We start from the raw sequence: 19,491 nt of genomic DNA on the forward strand, positions 1-19,491 counted from the left end.
CTCACAACACGTTTGGGCCTACCAGGCCTGACTGGCATCCTCCCCCACCATCGAAGCCAACTCACCACCAAGTGGTGATCAGTTGACAGCTCTGCCCCTCTGTTCACCCGAGTGTCCAAGACATGTGGCCACAAGTCCAATGACACGACCACAAAGTCGATCATCGAACTGAGGCCTAGGGTGTCCTGGTGCCAAGTGCACATATGAACACCCCTATGCTTGAACATGGTGTTCGTTATGGACAATCCGTGACGAGCACAGAAGTCCAATAACAAAACACCACTCGGGTTCAGATCGGGGGGGCCATTCCTCCCAATCACGCCCTTCCAGGTCTCACTGTCATTGCCCACATGAGCATTGAAGTCTCCCAGCAGAACGAGGGAGTCCCCAGAAGGTATGCCCTCTAGCACCCCCTCCAGGAACTCCAAAAAGGGTGGGTACTCCGAACTGCTGTTCGGTGCATACGCACAAACAACAGTTAGGACCCGTCCCCCCACCCGAAGGCGAAGGGAGGCTACCCTCTTGTCTACTGGGGTAAACCCCAATGTACAGGCTCCAAGTTTGGGGGCAATAAGTATACCCACACCTGCTCGGCGCCTCTCACCGGGGGCAACTCCAGAGTGGTACAGAGTCCAGCCCCTCTCAAGGAGATTGGTTCCAGAGTCCAAGCTGTGCGTCGAGGTGAGTCCGACTATATCTAGCCGGAACCTCTCAACTTCTCGCACTAGCTCAGGCTCCTTCCCCTTCAGAGAGGTGACATTCCACGTCCCAAGAGCCAGCTTCTGTAGACGAGGATCGGACCGCCAAGGTCCCCGCCTTCGGCCACCACCCAACTCACACTGCACCCGACCTCCTTGGCCCCTCCCATAGGTGGTGAGCCCATGGGAAGGGGGACCCACGTTGCCTCTTCGGGCTGTGCCCGGCCGAGCCCCATGGGTGCAGGCCTGGCCACCAGGCGCTCGCCATCGAGCCCCACCTCCAGGCCTGACTCCAGAGTGGGGCCCCGGTGACCTGCGTCCGGGCAAGGGAAAACGCCGTCCAAAATTGTTTTTCTTCATAGGAGGTTTGTTTAATCGCTCTTTGTCTCATCCCTCACCTAGGACCAGTTTGCCTTGGGTGTCCCTACCAGGGGCATAAAGCCCCGGACAACAGAGCTCCTAGGATCATTGGGACACGCAAACCCCTCCACCACGATAAGGTGGCGGTTAAAGGAGGGGATTTTTTTTGTTTCATTCTTTCTTCATAATAAGGCCCATTTGATGATGAGCACTCCAGGTGCATATAAAGCCAATACATTTTTATTTCCATCTGTGTCAGATCATTTTTAATTTGGTTACCTTTTGAAGCAATTAAGGGGTAGGCCAAGAATGATCAAGTAAATTTAGATGAAGTAGAAAAATGAAGGAAGATGATGTCCTTAACATACCTTTGCTAATAGAGAATTAAAAGTCACAACATAGCTAAAAAAGTACCTTTTCTACATTTTTTTTCCTTTCTTGTGATCTCACTGGTACAACCTCTGAGAACTATGGCACTTCAACTCAGGTCTGAAACTCTCTATATGTGTCTTTTTTCAGTAAATTTCATGCTTGGAAAGGATTTTAATGTATAATATTTAACATTGTTAAATCATCTTATTCAATAGCAGGATTTTAGAGCCAGAGCATATCCTGGCAACACAGAGTGTAAGGCATAAACCAATATTAGAATGGGAGCCAGTCCTTCACAGGACTCAGTCACACACATACACCATAGACACAGGGATAATTTAGCACCATGAGATAATGTAAAATATGTGGATGTCAGAAGAAAACCAGCGTACATAAACATATAAGGGATTTAAAACTAAGACACTGGATCTGTGAGTCACAACTCATTTATTTTAACTGCTGTAAGTGGTTTGTACCACAGCTCATTGTATTTCAGAAATTCTTTTCCAGGGTATTTTTACTATTGTCTGTTAGAATCATTCAAGACTTAATTTTTCATAATTATTGTGAAATATTTTATAAAAAGTGTTTCATGAAGAACACTGATGTAAATCGTTGAAAGTTATCAATATTTGACTATGTTGTTATTAGTTTGGTGTTCAGAACCAGCAATTGTTACAGCAATTGCAACATTTGTTCCAAATTTCTTTGGAAAATTTAAGCAACTGGAAAATTCAGACTTTGCAAACTAGTGAAATGGGAAGAGCATAAAAATACATGATAAGTTCATTTAGCTGTGTGTTAGAAATAAAATAGAGAAGTTACAATGGAAGTGAGCATTAAAAAAAGACCTCTTGGAAATACACACGATCTTTTAAGATTCTGTGTGTACATAGCCTTAAAAACTCCTGTGTATTTAATTATAAAGAAAGCTGGGAGAAACAGCACAGATTGATCTTCTTATGATACCCACTTGGTAGTGTGACATGTTCTTTTAATTTAGAGATGTGCCTATAGTTAAGACACAGATCTTAAAGTGATAAGTCAATGAAAGTTACAAGTTATTTAATGAATGGTTTTGCTATTTTCTGACAAAATTTTATTCTTCCTTATTTTGTCCCATTCTTCTTGTTATAACTGAATACACATAAGAACTATATCTGTTCAAACCACTGTTTAATTAAAGTTCAGGATCACCGATTTAATGAATAAAGTATGTCCAGTTCATAGCCAGTCAGGATCTGTCTTTTGACATTGGTAAACCTAGCAAGAAAAGACCAACATTACAATATAAATTGTTTTGTATAATGTCCTGGAATACTGTGACAAAGTGGATTTATTCTGTAATATTATAACAGGCATTATTGCCAGCAGGGTCTGTTCAGTCTGTTCTATTCTTGCAAGAGTAAAACAGATGGTAGCATATGTGGGGATTTTCTGCCCCAGCGCATTTACACTGTTCTTTGAGCAGTTACCAATCTGACATGTGCTGCACATAGCAAATATATAATTGCTGTAGATGCACTGGGAAGAAAGAAGCATATTGTACCCATGATGATTATAATAAATTGGGTTTCTGGTGACTTGCCCATGAGTGTAAGAATTTAAAGGCAAAAAGTTGGTATTTTGTGTCTTTTTTGGAAGTTACCTACCCGAGTCTTTTACAAGATATCTTGAAATCATCCTGATACACTTTGTTTCCTTGTTGCTTCTTTAAACATCTTTGTTCTTTAGAAATATGTTCATTACATAATGTAACTACAGTATATGTACAAAACACATATGTTATTATTCTTTAATTTTTATTAATAATGTGTTGGCAGAATTTGAGCTGCTTTTAGAATAGATTCAGTCTGTCATTAAACAAAATATTGGCATGTCTTTATAGGTCTGATAAGAAAAAGAATAAATATTTTGTTTTTTCAAAGCTTAGAAGAGGAACATTAATTACAGTTGCCTCTCATGTAAAAGGCTTATAATCACATTAACCTTATTGGGTACACTGTGGGCAGCAAAGTTTAGTTGGTTTGTATTGTGCTTGTTTATTTCTTCCTCAGCTTTACCAAGGACTACAACAGTCATCTTAAAGATAGCCAAGGGCTATGGTATGGTTATAATGTATAGTTTTGCTAAATACAGTACTGCTAACACATGTCCAGGCATTCCCCTATGATACGATCCAGAAATTCTTCAAATTTGCCTGGGTAGTTCAAAATGAGACAACTTTATTCAGCAACACAAATTGAATTAAAGTATGTGGTTGAAACCATAAATGTTGTTTAATGACAGGCTTTTTCATTTGGGATACTGTTATTCACCTTGCCCCACATACCCACACATATAGGATTTCTTACTCACTGTATTGATTCTGTTTTATTTCCTGCCAAAACCATTACATTATTTTATCATTGTATTTGCATCTTTTGACATTGGGCAAAAGTATAGTCAGTATGTTGTATAAAATAAAAAAATACTGCATCATTTAAAAACAGTGGTATTGTTATTTTTTTCTGACGCTTAAAATGTATGCATAGACAAATACTTAGAACACTTCACTTGTAATTACAAAATACAATTTACTCCTTATGTTTTACTTCAATATTTACATTTGACATGCAGTGAGTAGTTTATATGCAAATGCACTGAAATAGAAAAATACCTAATTTCTTTGTTTTTTTGTTTTGCAGCTAACTTGGCGCATGGATACTACAGAACACAACGCAGGTTTAGTGAGAACATTGATTGGTCCTATGCAGGTACTTTTTATGTTTAACTGGTAATACACGAGGGATTTTATGATTCATGTTTATTGAATAATGTGCGGTAATGGCTAGGACAGTAGAGTTTTAACAGCAACACTGCCAGTTCAGTTCCCATTCTAACTTACTGGAAAATGCTGAGCAAATCACTGGTCCTGCAGATATTAAAAAAATTGTAAACACTTGGTATAAATATTTTTGATCCACCTTAAGTAAAGGTGCCCAGTAAATATTTAATAAAATAATAATAACACACTAGAAAGCATGGATGGGCCATGCTGCTTGAGAAAAGTATTAATATATTATTAAAATATAAATCTTCTGTTATGAATTCAGGGAGCTTTCCTAAGTTAATTACATTGACTGAGGTCAGAGTATTGGGAATTTGAGATTACAAAAAATAGAGTTAAAATTCACAAGCTCCAGGATTCATTATGTATGTCATACACTATGGAAAAAAATTAAGTGAAACCTGGATTGAATTTGCATGTGGGAGTATCTGACCTAACAACTGTTTTGTGTTTAGGTTAAAAAAGTGTTCAACCCAAAACTTGGCATTCATAATTTGTGTCATAATTTCCCGCTGCTTCTTTTTATTATAAGTCACTTGAAATTTGTAACAGTTACACATTTTTATTATACTATGATACTGTGGCTTCTCTGATAAATATATTAGTTTTTATCCTGTTATTTTTTTTTAATTTTATTTATCTAAAGTTACGAAATGATAAAAATCATTATGATGTAACTTTGCTTATATATGCAGATTTGTTTCTTTGTACATTGTTAAATAGCAAGTATGGAAGTTTTAAATTACAAATAGTTAAAAAGTTTATAATGTTAAAAAGCTAATAATTATTACTCTTGTTAGTGTTTAAGGAAGTTGTTAGAATAATGTGTACAGGTGTTTTTATAATGAGAAAAGAAAAAAAAGAATGCTTTTCCACTAGACCAGTGACTGTTGTAAAGAAAATGCACAGTATTTTTTTTAATTTTTTTAGGTTTTTCATAAATATATGTATTCATATATACTGCTTTTGTAGAACAAAGGATCACTGCCAGCTACAGCTTAAAATGGTGGTGGTTAGACCATGTGATAAGTTTTTTTCTATTAAGATTCAAACTTTCTTAGTAACTTTCCACAGTCTACTGGATGATTAACTACTTTAGGAATACATATTTGTTTAGGTAGCGCAGCTTAAGAAGAACTGTAGTTAACTTGCTGCCCTCCAATAGATCTACTGAATAAAAGAAATGGAGCATTTATCATGGAGAAAACTTCTTAAAAAAAAAAACACGCAGAGTCTCCAGATAGGTAGTCAAAACAGACTTTATTGCACGCATAGAAAACCATTGCAGAGCACATAAAGCCTGTGTCAGTTCAATGAAGTGAGCACTGTGCTCTGAGCGAGCCTTATATTTATTAGAAGCTTTTAATAGTTAATAGCACTAAAATTAATAATAAAGCACATTGCTGTTTAATCTAAATTCTCAATACATTACGTAATGGTTTCAAAATAAGTATTTTAAAGAAATTCACAATACTTTCTACAGAGAAATATTTAGAATTCATTGCAAAATAAGAATTGTGTTGACAAGTACAGCACAAAAGGTTTGTATGAAGGTCATATTTATGAATAATAGCATGCTGATAAAAATAATAATAGTAATAATAATAATAATAATAAACATGACAACAACAGCACTGCCATTCTTTGAGTATCTGGACCCTAATGATGCAATTTTGTATATTTAACAAACAAATTGTATTTCTTAATCAATCTTTAGAGAGGAAATTAACAGAATTACTATAACAGATTTATCAAATAATTCACTGAATATGCAAAAGAGATACACAGAGCTAGTTGTAAAATGTATATGATAGTGTAGCAAAAGGACAATTGTGGAAATAAGTAAAAAAATGTAGATACTATTTTCAAGGTGATACGAATTATCATTGATTTTGTTTGTCATCGATTTTGACTCTCTTACAATTTACTTGTATAAACAATTACAGGTTTCAAGAATTATTAGAGAAGGGCTTGAAATGAAAATATTCCTTTATGCTGGTGATATGCTACTATGGGTTACTGACCCCTACTTATCATATCCATAAGCATTGAATTTATTGAATCAATTTTATAACATTTCAGGGTTCAAAGTATATTATTTAAGGCAAATGCCCCTGCAAGTGGGCTTAAATTTGATTTGACTATTCCTTCATATTTAAATAATCAATTACACAATGGTTTAAAGATTTGTTCAAACACAATCTTAATAACCAGATCAAAATCTCAGTAACTACTCAGATTGTCATATGATATTAGAGGAGAGAATTGGCTTTTAAATTATTTTTCTACTTAAATTATTCTACTTATATTTTCCAGTGCATTCCACTTTATATTTATTTAATTTGAATAAAAGGAGGCTACAAATAAAAGAAAAAAATATTTAGAAACCAAATGCAGAGAAAGGAATTGTGCTTCACAATTTATATTTCTGCTACTGCTGTGCGAATATCTGTACATGCTTTAAAATTATGGAAGGAATTAAAAAGCAGTAAACATGTACCTCCTGGCTAGCCATGGAGAGGAAATCCTGAACATCATTTTTCATTTATGATCTAAACTACTGTATGCACCAGTTTGTGTAAACTATGGTAAACAATTTTGAGATCGAGGGGTTGAGCACTAACTTAGAATTTGGTAACCGTGCAGCAGATAAGCGAAGGCTGAGATTTTACTGCCAGTTTCACTTTTACAAGTTAATCATATATTTATGCCATCTTTAAAGTGTCCAGCTTAACAATCATGCACCACTACCTTCTGTAGAAGCTTTACTTCGTAACTGAAGTAATAATACAGGAGGAATCTCTAAAATGCATCTTTAGACAATATGAGATAGTATTGGAAATATGACCCTTTTAATTAGGGCCATGTATTGAATTTGAATTTACTTATCCTTAATATGTGCGAAACGTGGTCTTATTAATTTTAAAATTCTACATGGCACATGCAGTCTCTTGAATATGTCTCCAGAACAAAAGTTTACTAATGATAGAAGTTTTCAAACATCTGCTTTTTTGGGGCATATGAAGGTTCCATGCTAATACTGTGTTGACACAAGATCTTTACCTATTTACCTATCAAACAGCTTTGCAACCACAATATATAATTATATTCCATTTAACTTTTAGATATTAAGCATGCTAACCAATAATTAGAAATGTAGTATGGCTAAATGTACTATCTACAGTATTTTTGAAATATGTTTTCTTATTCCATATTGCATAGTCCAGCATTTTAAGTCAAAGCTCATAGGAAGCTACTAAAACAACCTGAAAAAACTTTACTGTGAGGTCAAAGTCTTTCATCTTTAAAAGCTCTATTTCTGTCAAACAACACACCCTGACAGCTTTTTAAAGCAATTATCAGCTGAGCAGTGCATTTAACAACCAAAGAAAACAACATAGTGAGGCCTGATCATGCCAACAACAAACCTGACTTTGCATAGATTCATCAGTGTAAAGTTTTATACCACAACACTGTGAAACAGAGAAATTCGAATCTCCTTACTGTCAACTAACATTGAGACTCTAAGAGTCATATAGAAAACAAACAATGTGGAAGAACCTGTTGGAATCTCAAATTTAGGGTGCTTTCCCATTGGTTCAAGTTATTACTGAGAAATCAGTTTTCCATTCTTGATGGACTTACATTTAAAGCTGAGGAAACAAAAAGAATAATGAATATTAAAGCAAAATGACAAACATTTGCTGAAAAAATGTCAATTAAAATAGAATTTTACAAGTTTACAATTTATTTTCCTATGAATCAGTGTGCATGTTAAAATATACCTCAGATATGTAAGGCTATAAAAATGATAATATCTGCTCATTTCAGTGCTTAATATATCTGTTAACATAAGAAAAGTAAATCCATTGCAGCTCACAATCCAAAAAAAGCATCTCAACCTATTAGAATATACAGGGAATTTTAAAATAGAAAAAGATTGTCTCTTTAGCAAATTATTCTTTTTAAATAAGCCTTTTAATTTAAATAGAATGTTCATGGAGAGAAAAAGCAATAAATGTTTATGTTTGGAATGCTATCCATATAGATTTGTATATCACCCAGCATACATAGTGACAGTGAATCATGCTTTGCTACTTGGAGCTGTGCTTTCTGTTTTTGTTTTTATACATTAATTACCTGCAAAGCGTCAAGAATATAGTACCCCTTGACATACTCAACAAATTCACAAAATAACATTCTCAAACCAGTTTAGGTTTGTGGCTGGGATGAGCCCATCCTGGCAGCACTGAGTGCAAGGCAGAAAACTATGCTGGACAAGGCACCACTCCATTGCAGGTTCTGCACATTCCCGCACACACAGGGCCAATTTGGAAATGCCATTTAACCTAACAAGCACAATTTTGGGAATGTGGGCAGAAAACCCACACCAAGATGGGGAAAGCAGATCAACCTCAGACAATGACTAGGCAAGGGGGTTCAAACCCAGGAGCAGGATGCATGAGGCAGCAGCTCTGTTCACTACCCCACTTTGCCATCCTAGTTTACAGCATTATAAAAATAATACTGTAATTGCACCTTGTATGTGGCCTACTAAAAACAAAACCCAATACAAAAAGTACAGGGGATAACTTTTAAATTTAAGATTCAATAGATAGATAGATAGATAGATACTTATATACACATTTCTGATTTTCATGAGCTATCTGCCATAATAGTAATTTAAAACAACTTTGTATATAGAAGTTAATAATAAAAAAATCTGAATGCCTATAAATTCAACTACTATTAACGATTGTGAAAAGCATAGATAATAGTGGATGACGCAGTACTATAGACTTTAAACAGAACTCTGATGGCACTTGGGAGTGAACATATAAAACAATGATTAAAAACATATGGCCTGGAAAAAATACAAATGACGCGTACCACTTACCTGTGTTAATTAGAAGTGTGTGTAATTTGTCAACATATAAATATCACTAGGTAAACATGAAAATCTTCATGAAAAATATACTAAAAGTGTCTGAATTAAATGTATTTTTTTCTGTCCATACAACTTACAAACAAAATGCACCCAGACCCTGACAAAGGGCTTGCATATGCTTACCAGTAAGATGAGAGCAGTTTTTTTGAGATCCTTGTTTTACTGTCCTCTGCAGAAGAAATGTTACCAAAGAAACAAAATAAAATTGGATGTCATTTTGTATCCTGCTTAATCGAGACCAGGGTTATTGGTGTGTTTGCTGGTGTAAGGAGCAAGGCAGGAACAGACTCTGGACAGGGCACCAGACCATCACAGGGTTAACACACACACACACACACACACACACACACACACACACACACGCACACATACACACACACATACACACATGCACACACACCAAACACACACTTGGCCAATTTGGCTTTCCAGTTCTCCAGACTTGCATGTTTTGGACTGCTCCATGCAGGGCAGACTCAAGATGCAAACATGGGTCTCTTTACTGCGAGGTAGCAATACTACCATTGTGCCACAGAGCTACCCCAGAAGTGGATGAGTAAAGAGATATTAGATATGATAGAGGAAAGGCACTTGACAAAAGGTAAAGATGACATTGAATATGACTGGTTAAATAAATAAATTTAGGTAAATTGTAGAAAACAAAAGAGAACTGGTTGAATGAGCAGTGTGCAGAAATTATTGCTGATGCATACAGGAATTCAAAATCAATGCATAAAAACATTAAAGAATTAGTAGGAAAGTCTTACAGGACAGAGTGTTCAGACATAAAAACAAAACAGGGAAAATTAGCAACAGAAAGAGATGAATTGCTTAATAGATGATCTGAATATACAGATTAAACTGTTTTACGAGGACAAATGCAAAAAAAACAGTACTCACAGTGGAAATAACAGGTCCACCTATATTAAATCAGATGTAGAACACGTTGAAAAGAACAAGAAAGAGGGGAAGGCATTAGGCCCAGATAACATAGTGAAAGAAATCATGGAGGCAACTGTTGAAACTGGATTAGTTCACTTAACAACTATGAGACAAGAAAATCCCTAAAGGCTTAACAAAATCAGTACTTTTCAAATCAAATCAAATTTAATCAACAACAGTCCTGGAAATTCCAAACAACTTTTTTCCATGATAAATCATTTACTCAATCCTCACACCTATGCCTGTAATAATTTCACAGAGGAGCAGTGCAATAATTTTATTGAATATTTCACCTCTAAGGTGGACATCATAAGCTCCTCATTGTCTGCCTCCAGCCCTCCATCACTGGATGTTTCTACATCAAAGCCAATGGGCTGCCTTTCCCAGTTCCTCTGTACCACAGTTAAAGAAGTTGAGGGCATCATACAGAGGATGAGGCCTTCAACGTGTTCATTGGACCCTTTTGCTACTCCTCTGATAAAAGCTAATGTATCAGATATAAGCCCTCTTATTGCTGATATCATTAATCACTCTCTCCAGAGTGGCTTAGTCCCACTGGCCTTGAAAACCGCGGAAATTAGACCTCAGTTAAAAAAATCCTCTTTGGATCCTGAAGTGATAGGAAACTATCGTCCGATCTCCAACCTTCCATTTTTGTCTAAGGTTTTGGAAAAGGTTGTTTTGGTTCAGCTTCAGGATCACATCAAAAAATTTAATTTGTTTGAAAAATTTCAGTCTGGTTTCAAAACTTCACACAGTACAGAGACAGCCCTGGTCAGAGTCACCAATGACCTCCTGATGGCTGCTGACCAGGGCTCTCCATCACTCCTTATCCTCCTGGACCGCAAAGCTGCATTTGATATGGTAGATCATAATATTCTCCTTCATCATCTTCACTATATAATTGGACTTTCTGGCATTGCTTTGGAGTGGTTCAAGTCCTGTCTTACAGATAGGGCTGAGTATGTAGCCTTGGGTGATGCTAAATCTCATACCCACACTGTCACCTGTAGGGTCCTACAAGGATCAGTCCTTGGGCTGACCCACTTTAATATATATATGCTATCCCTGGGTCACATCATCTGCAGCATGGAGTTTCATTGCATTGCTATGCCGATGATACGGAGTTCTATGTGAGACTGGATTCGACTTCTCTTACACCTCCATCAACTCTTTCCTCTTGCTTGGATGACATTGAGGCCTGGATGTCCAAGAACGTCCTCAAGCTGAACAGCACCAAAACTGAAGCTCTTTTAATTGGCATCCCCCATCAAATTCGTTCCTCTGTAAATTGTATTTACTTTTCTGACCATACCATTACCCTCTCCCCTTCTGTTACAAATCTGAGTGTCAAGTTAGACTCCCATCTGTCATTTGATACACATGTCCATCACCTTTGTAAAATTGCATTCCTTCATCTCCGAAACATAGCCAAACCCCGTCCCTATTTCTCCCTCTGTGATGCTGAAAAGCTGGTTCATGCCTTTGTCTCATCCAGACTGGACTATTGTAATGCACTCCTCATCAGGATACCCAACAAGAGCCTTCAAAAGCAACAACAAATTCAAAATAGTGCTGCAAGAATCCTGATGAGGGTGCGGAAATATGAACACATTTCACCAATCCTTCGGTCACTTTATTGGTTCCCTAACCATCTCCGCATCGAATACAAACTCTGTTTGTTTACTCACCAATGTATCCTTGGAAATGCTCCACAATATCTCAAGGAACTCCTTATACTACAATCCACTGCACGAAACCGCCATTTTGCAAATACCGCCTTCGCCCTTCTGTGACCAAACTTCATACAATGGGTGACCGAGCCTTTGCAGTCGCTACTCCACGGCTCTGGAATGCCCTACCAGAGAGCCTATGAACACAGCAGATTGTGGGCTGTTTTAAAAAACAGCTAAAGACTTTTCTATTTAGGAAAGCTTATTAACAAGAATGCTTTAATTATTGTTGTTTTATCTCTGTTTTCATCTTGCTTTGCCTGTGTTTAAACTTTTTATGTAGCACTTTGAGATTTACTGCTAATGTAAAGTGCCCTATAAGTAAAATGCATTATTATTATTATTTATTGCTTTACCAAAAAATATGGGTCTCTAGAATATGAAAATCACTGGACAATAAGTTTCAGTCTTGTTGTAAGATTCATATTAAACAGCTGGAAAGTTAAGATCAGAAGTGAAGTTTTACAGGTGCAGTGTGATTTTGTGGAAGGAAAAGCTACAAGAAATGCAATGTTTATAATAAGAAATGTAATTTAATGAGGAATAGCAAAGCAAAATAATATAAATAAATAAATATATATATATATATATATAATATAATATATATATTATATATATATATATATATATATATATATATATATATATATATATATATATATATATATATATATAATATATGTATGTGTGTGCTTCATTGAATACACAATTAAACAAAGGAATTTGTTAAAGTAAACAATGAAGAAATGTTAAACATTTAAGAAGCCTGCCACTGGATGGAAAGACATTCTATTAGTAATGAATCTATGCCGGGAGTAAATAGTAGCTATATGAATCAGTGGTGAATTTGAAGAATAGAAGTCGAATGTGACAAGGCTAAATTCTTTTGACAGGTATTTTTTCGTTTTATAGCAATGATTGGGAGTAGAAGACAGTGAGGAGAAGGGACTAACACTGATTCAGTATGCCATCCATCCATCCATTCTCTTCCGCTTATCCGAGGTCAGGTCGCGGGGGCAGCAGCTTGAGCAGAAATACCCAGACTTCCCTCTCCCCGGCCACTTCTTCTAGCTCTTCCGGGAGAATCCCGAGGTGTTCCCAGGCCAGCCGGGAGACATAGTCCCTCCAGCGTGTCCTGGGTCTTCCTCGGGGCCTCCTCCCGGTTGGATGTGCCCGGAACACCTCACCAGGGAGGCATCCAGGAGGCATCCTGATCAGATGCCCGAGCCACCTCATCTGACTCCTCTCAATGCGGAGGAGCAGCGGCTCTAGTCTGAGCCCCTCCCGGATGACTGAGCTTCTCACCCTATCTTTAAGGGAGAGCCCAGACACCCTGCGGAGGAAACTCATTTTAGTCGCTTGTATTCGCGATCTCGTTCTTTCGGTCACTACCCATAGCTCATGACCATAGGTGAGGGTAGGAACATAGATTGACTGGTAAATTGAGAGCTTTCTTTGCCTTACGGCTCAGCTCCTTTTTCACCATGACAGACCGATGCAGAGCCCGCATCACTGCGGATGCTGCACCGATCCACCTGTCGATCTCACGCTCCATTCTTCCCTCACTCGTGAACAAGACCCCAAGATACATGAACTCCTCCACTTGGGGCAGGATCTCGCTACCAACCCTGAGAGGGCAGTCCACCCTCTTCCGGCTGAGGACCATGGTCTCGGATTTGGAGGTGCTGATTCTCATCCCAGCCGCTTCACACTCAGCTACGAACCGATCCAGAGAGAGCTGAAGATCACGGCCTGATGAAGCAAACAGGACAACATCATCTGCAAAAAGCAGTGACCCAATCCTGAGTCCACCAAACCGGAACCCCTCAACACCCTGGCTGCGCCTAGAAATTCTGTCCATAAAAGTTATGAACAGAATCGGTGACAAAGGGCAGCCCTGGCGGAGTCCAACTCTCACTGGAAACGGGTTCGACTTACTGCCGGCAATGCGGACCAAGCTCTAACACCGGTTGTACCCCATACTCCCGGAGCACCCCCCACAGGATTCCCCGAGGGACACGGTCGAACGCCTTTTCCAAGTCCACAAAACACATGTAGACTGGTTGGGCGAACTCCCATGCACCCTCCAGGACTCTGCTAAGGGTGTAGAGCTGGTCCACTGTTCCGCGACCAGGACGAAAACCACACTGTTCCTCCTGAATCCGAGGTTCGACTATCCGACGGACCCTCCTCTCCAGAACCCCGGAAAAGACTTTTCCAGGGAGACTGAGGAGTGTGATCCCTCTGCAGTTGGAACACACCCTCCGGTCCCCTTTCTTAAAGAGGGGGACCACCACCCCGGTCTGCCAATCCAGAGGCACTGTCCCTGATGTCCATGTGATGTTGCAGAGACGTGTCAACCAAGACAGTCCTACAACATCCAGAGCCTTGAGGAACTCCGGGCGTATCTCATCCACCCCCGGGGCCCTGCCACCGAGGAGTTTTCTTTTTTTTTTTTAATATTTTTATTTTATTAATTTTCATTGTAATCATTCCATACAAACATCAATTTATAACCCAACAAATTTGAAGACTAATCCAACCCCACCCCTGAGAAGGAGAGCTTAGCTAAAGGAAAATTGCTTAAGGCTTTTTAATTAGGCAACATTAAACAAAAGAAAGGGAGAAGTGAATATCTATGTAAATAAGAGATGGAGAAGGGAGTTAAATGCAATAATAGTTATTTCTCTTATTCTAAAATAATATTGATTAAATCCTGCCATGTTTTGAAAAAATGTTGTACAGATCCTCTAACTGAAAATTTGATTTTTTCCAATTTCAAATAATATAAAACATCGGTTTCCCACTGACTTATAAGAGGAGAATTAGGATTCTTCCAATTTAACAAAATAAGTCTGCGTGCCAAAAGTGTAGTGAATGCAATCACAGTTTGCTTGTCCTTCTCTACTTCAAGTCCATCTGGAAGAACACCGAACACAGCTGTTAATGGGTTAGGAGGGATTGTGATACCAAGGCTGTCTGAGAGGCACTTAAAAAATTTTTGTCCAAAATGATGTTAGTTTAGTGCAGGCCCAAAACATGTGACCCAGTGAGGCAGGGGCTTGGTTGCAGCGTTCGCAGGTTGGATCCTGCCCTGGAAACATTTTGGACAGTTTTAAGCAAGATAGATGGGCTCGATATATAATTTTTAGTTGAATAATTCTATGCTTTGCGCATATAGAACTCGAGTGAATTCTCTGCTTTGCTACCTTCCACTCCTTTTCTGATATATTGATTAAGAGATCTTCTTCCCAATGTCCTCTTGGATCTTTGAAAGGTAGGGACTCTAATAAGATTTTATATATTGCGGAAATAGTGTTTGTTTCCTCGAAATTGAGCAGTATTTTTTCCAGCATTGTGGAGGGTGCAAGGTGGGGGAAATCGGGCAATTTCTGTTTAACAAAATTTCTAATTTGAAGATAGTAAAAGAAATGTGTAGTTGGGAGGTTGAATTTTGAACGTAATTGTTCAAAAGATGTAAATATATTTTCTGTATAAAGATCTCTGAGCATTTTAATCCCAAAACTTTTCCAGGTATTAAAAACTGGATATACTTGCGAAGGTTGAAAGAGGTGGTTCTCTTGCAGAGGTGCCACTGATAAAAGATTTTCCATCTTAAAATGCTTCCTAATTTGGTTCCATATTCTGAGTGAGTAAAGCACAATTGGGTTATTAGTATATTTGCGATAACTTTCATTTATTGGAGAGCAGAGCAGGGAATATAAAGAAGTACTACAGGATTTTACTTCTATTGCGGACCAAGCCTGTGTATGTTCATTTATTTGTGTCCATGTTTTTATGGCTTGTATGTTTGCTGCCCAGTAATAAAACTGAAAATTAGGTAAAGCCATGCCACCTTCTGCCTGAGGTCTTTGTAGGGTCGCTCTTCGGATACGTGGGTGTTTTGAGTTCCAAATGAATGAGGTTATTATTGAATCTAACTGTTTAAAAAATGATTTATTGATATATATTGAAATGTTTTGAAATAAAAAGAGAAGTTTAGGAAGGATATTCATCTTAACAATGTTAATTCTTCCGGCTAGAGTGAGATGAAGGGTTGACCATCTATGTAAGTCTTGCTTAATTTTTTCCATACAGACGCCAAAATTTTGTTGATAAAGAGCTTTATGTTTACTTGTGATATTTACCCCTAGGTATTTAAACTGATCTGCTATGGTAAAAGGTAGGGTGTCTAAACTAATATTATATGCTTGTGAATTCACTGGAAAGAGTATACTTTTATTCAGATTAATTCTAAGACCAGATATCTTTTGAAATTCTGCTAGTGCTGTTAAAACAGCGGGGACAGTGTTTTCTGGGTCTGATATATATATAAGACCATATCATCTGCATATAGAGAAATTTTCTGTTCCAGACCTTCTCTGACAATCCCCTTTATCTGATAAGAATTTTGGCAGTGAACCGCCAGTGGTTTAATAGCAATTGCAAACAACAGTGGCGACAAGGGACATCCTTGTCTGGTACCACGTTCTAGTTTAAAGTAGTCTGAGCAAATGTTATTAATACAAACTGAAGCTTCTGGATTGGTATACAGTAGTTTGATCCAAGCACAAATATTCGGGCCAAACCCAAATTTCTCCAATGCAGTGAAAAGGTAATTCCATTCAATCATGTCAAATGCCTTTTCTGCGTCTAATGATAGTAATATCTCTGGGGTGTTTGATTTTGCTGGTGAATATATGACATTAAACAAGCGTCGGAGATTTGAAGATAGGTGTCGGCCTTTAATAAATCCAGTTTGATCTTGTGATATTACCGAGGGCAGCACTTTCTCCATCCTTCTAGCTAGGATTTTTGAGAGTATCTTAACATCATTATTCAGGAGTGAAATTGGTCTATATGATGCACATTGTAACAAGTCCTTATTTTGTTTAGGAAAGACGGTGATTAATGCTTGTCGAAATGTTTGAGGTAGAATTTGGTTGTCTCTAGCTTCTGTAAATGTTGCCAATAAGAGTGGAGCTAGCTGAGTGGAGAATTTCTTATAAAATTCTACGGGGTAACCATCAGGGCCTGATGATTTCCCGCTTTGTAGTGACTTTATAGCGTCTAGTAATTCTGTTAGCGTTAGAGGTTTATCCAGTTCCTCAGCACTTAAAGCATCTATTTGTGGTATTTGTGAATTATCCAGAAATGCATTAGATTGTGTGTTGTCTTCTTTGGACTCAGTGGAATATAAAGACTTATAGTAATCTCTAAATGTGTGCATTATTTTATTATGGACGATGATTTCTTCTCCATTCTTGTTGGTGATTACTGGTATTGCATTGTGAACTTCTTGTTTATGAATTTGTTGAGCTAAAAGCTTATTAGCTTTTTCTCCATGTTCATAGTAATGCTGTCTAGACTTATAAATAAGTTGTTCAGTTTCTTTAGTTGTTAAGATGTTAAGTTCTGTATGTAGGGCCTACCTTTTCCTGTGGAGAACTTCATTTGGACGCCTGGCTTGTTCTTCATCTATTCTAGTAATTTCATTTCTTAGCTCTGACACTTTCTTGGTCTCTAATTTATTTCTGTGGAAGAGATATGAAATAATCTGTCCTCTTAAGAAGGCCTTTAGAGTTTCCCAGAGTGTTCCTGCAGAGACCTCTGTGGACGTGTTTCTCTCTAGGAAGAAGCTGATTTGTTTAGATATAAATTCTGTGCAGTTCTCGTCTGCCAATAAAAGAGGGTTAAGACGCCATCTGCGAGGTGAGTATGAGGGGCTTATTGATTTTAGCTCCAAGACTAGAGGGGCATGGTCAGAGATAACAATTGTGTCATATTTGCATGATTTAATTGTAGGCAGGAAATTATTATCTATAAAAAAATAATCAATTCTTGAGTAGCTATAATGCACTGGTGAGTAGAACGAATATGTTCTTGAGTTTGGGTTAAGAAACCTCCAGGGGTCTGATAAGTTGTGATCATTCAAAAACTGTGTAATTATCTTTGCAGTATTAGATGTCGTCCCCCCTGTCACAGGAGTCCTATCTAAGAGTGGATTTAAAACTCAATTAAAGTCCCCAGCCATTATAATTTTATGAGTGTTCACATTGGGAATGGATGCAAATAGATTTTGCATGAATTCCTTATCATCAACGTTGGGTGCATAAACATTTATCAAAATCATTTTACTGTTATGCAAGTTGCCCATGACCATCACATATCTCCCTTCAGGGTCCAACACTACATCTGATGCTACAAATGGAACTGTTCTATGTATGAGAATTCCCACCCCTCTAGTTTTCTTTATAAAGCTAGAATGGAACATTTGGCCAGTCCAGTCTTTTTGTAATCTGAACTGATCCTTGGTTAGTAAGTGGGTCTCCTGTAGAAATACTATTTTAGCGTTTAAGCCTGTTAGGTGAGAGCATACTTTCTTTCTCTTTAATTCGTGATTCAGGCCTTTAACATTCCAGCTCACAAAGTTAACTGTCCCATCATGGAGACATTGATTCTGAGTTTTTAATGCCATTTATAGTTTTAATTGGTAATATGGCAGTTTTAATCTTAGTTTCAAGATTCCCCATGAGTTATTGCATTTTAGCCTATTGTTGCATTGATATTTATAATTATAAGAATTACAAGAATAGATTAGATATAACCTGCTCTCCTTCTCTCCCCCCTTTATCCCCCCACCCCCCCATTTTGCCTCCCCACATGAGGCTAGATCCCACTTCGCGATGTTCCAGTCCTCTGACATACGAAGAGACAGAGCACGTCCAAAAAAAAACAAACCCCACCCTGCAGCGGCGTTACAGAATTAAAACAGAGATATCTTTTGCAGTTAAATTCTTAATACTATCTGCCGAAGATGTTGTCATTAACAATATTTAAGCTTGAAATAATCTTCAGCGCTTTTAAGTTAAGATATTAAGATTAAAAAAAAGAAAAAAAAAAAAAAAAAACAACCCTGGGAATGATTTTAAAAACTAGTCTAGGATAAACCTGGTAATTCCTACTGTAATAGTATAATGGTAATAGTATAGATAGTAGAAAAAGCAATAAACCAAGGGTATGAAGTTAAACAGTCTACTTTAAGGTATAGTAAAATAAAAAAAAAAAAAACGAATCCTACTTTAATTACTTCCACATTTTCACACTCACGTCTATAACTCTATAACTCTGATTAAAACATAAACATATAAAGTCCAGATAAAGAAAGAAAGAAAAAAATAAAAAAGAGATATATAATTATAATACCAGTCTCTTTAAACATGGATCCAGAGAGCAGATCATAGGTCCTTCCCGTGCCTTGATAGAATACGGCTCCTTATTAACTTTCAAAAAAGTGTCGGAAACAGCTTCTTTAGTTCTTTTTCAGCTTCTTCTTTGCTTAAGAAAATATAATGTTGATCTTGAACTTCCACTTTAAGTTTGGCGGGATACAAGAGGCTGTATTTGATATTGGCTTTCCGTAGCAACTTTTTAATGTCGATGTAGGATCTGCGTTTTGCAGCTGTTGATGGTGAGAAGTCGGGAAAAATACGAATAAGATTATTTTCGAATATAATCTCTTGCTTGCGTCTGAGAAGTGCCATCACATCAAGCTTACATCGTAGTCGCTCGAAGCGGACAATAAAAGACCTAGGTTTAAAGGTGCTT

General features: G+C 37.4%; 2 protein-coding genes across 5 annotated transcripts in view; one reads left to right on the forward strand and one right to left on the reverse strand.

Annotated features, from left to right (window-relative positions):
- LOC127528811 (craniofacial development protein 2-like) overlaps positions 1-19,491 on the reverse strand; it is a 239,691-nt gene that overhangs the window by 121,910 nt on the left and 98,290 nt on the right. The window lies entirely within an intron of this gene.
- ptprz1a (protein tyrosine phosphatase receptor type Z1a) overlaps positions 1-19,491 on the forward strand; it is a 326,171-nt gene that overhangs the window by 119,820 nt on the left and 186,860 nt on the right. For all 4 annotated transcript variants that reach the window (XM_028812515.2, XM_028812516.2, XM_028812517.2 and 1 more), the window contains exon 2: positions 4,118-4,186. In XM_028812515.2, coding sequence (XP_028668348.2) covers positions 4,118-4,186 — 69 coding nt within the window. The remainder of the gene's footprint in view (positions 1-4,117; positions 4,187-19,491) is intronic.

This window comes from Erpetoichthys calabaricus, chromosome 1 (genome assembly GCF_900747795.2).
Source record: "Erpetoichthys calabaricus chromosome 1, fErpCal1.3, whole genome shotgun sequence".
NCBI classification, from domain to species: Eukaryota; Metazoa; Chordata; class Cladistia; order Polypteriformes; family Polypteridae; genus Erpetoichthys; species Erpetoichthys calabaricus.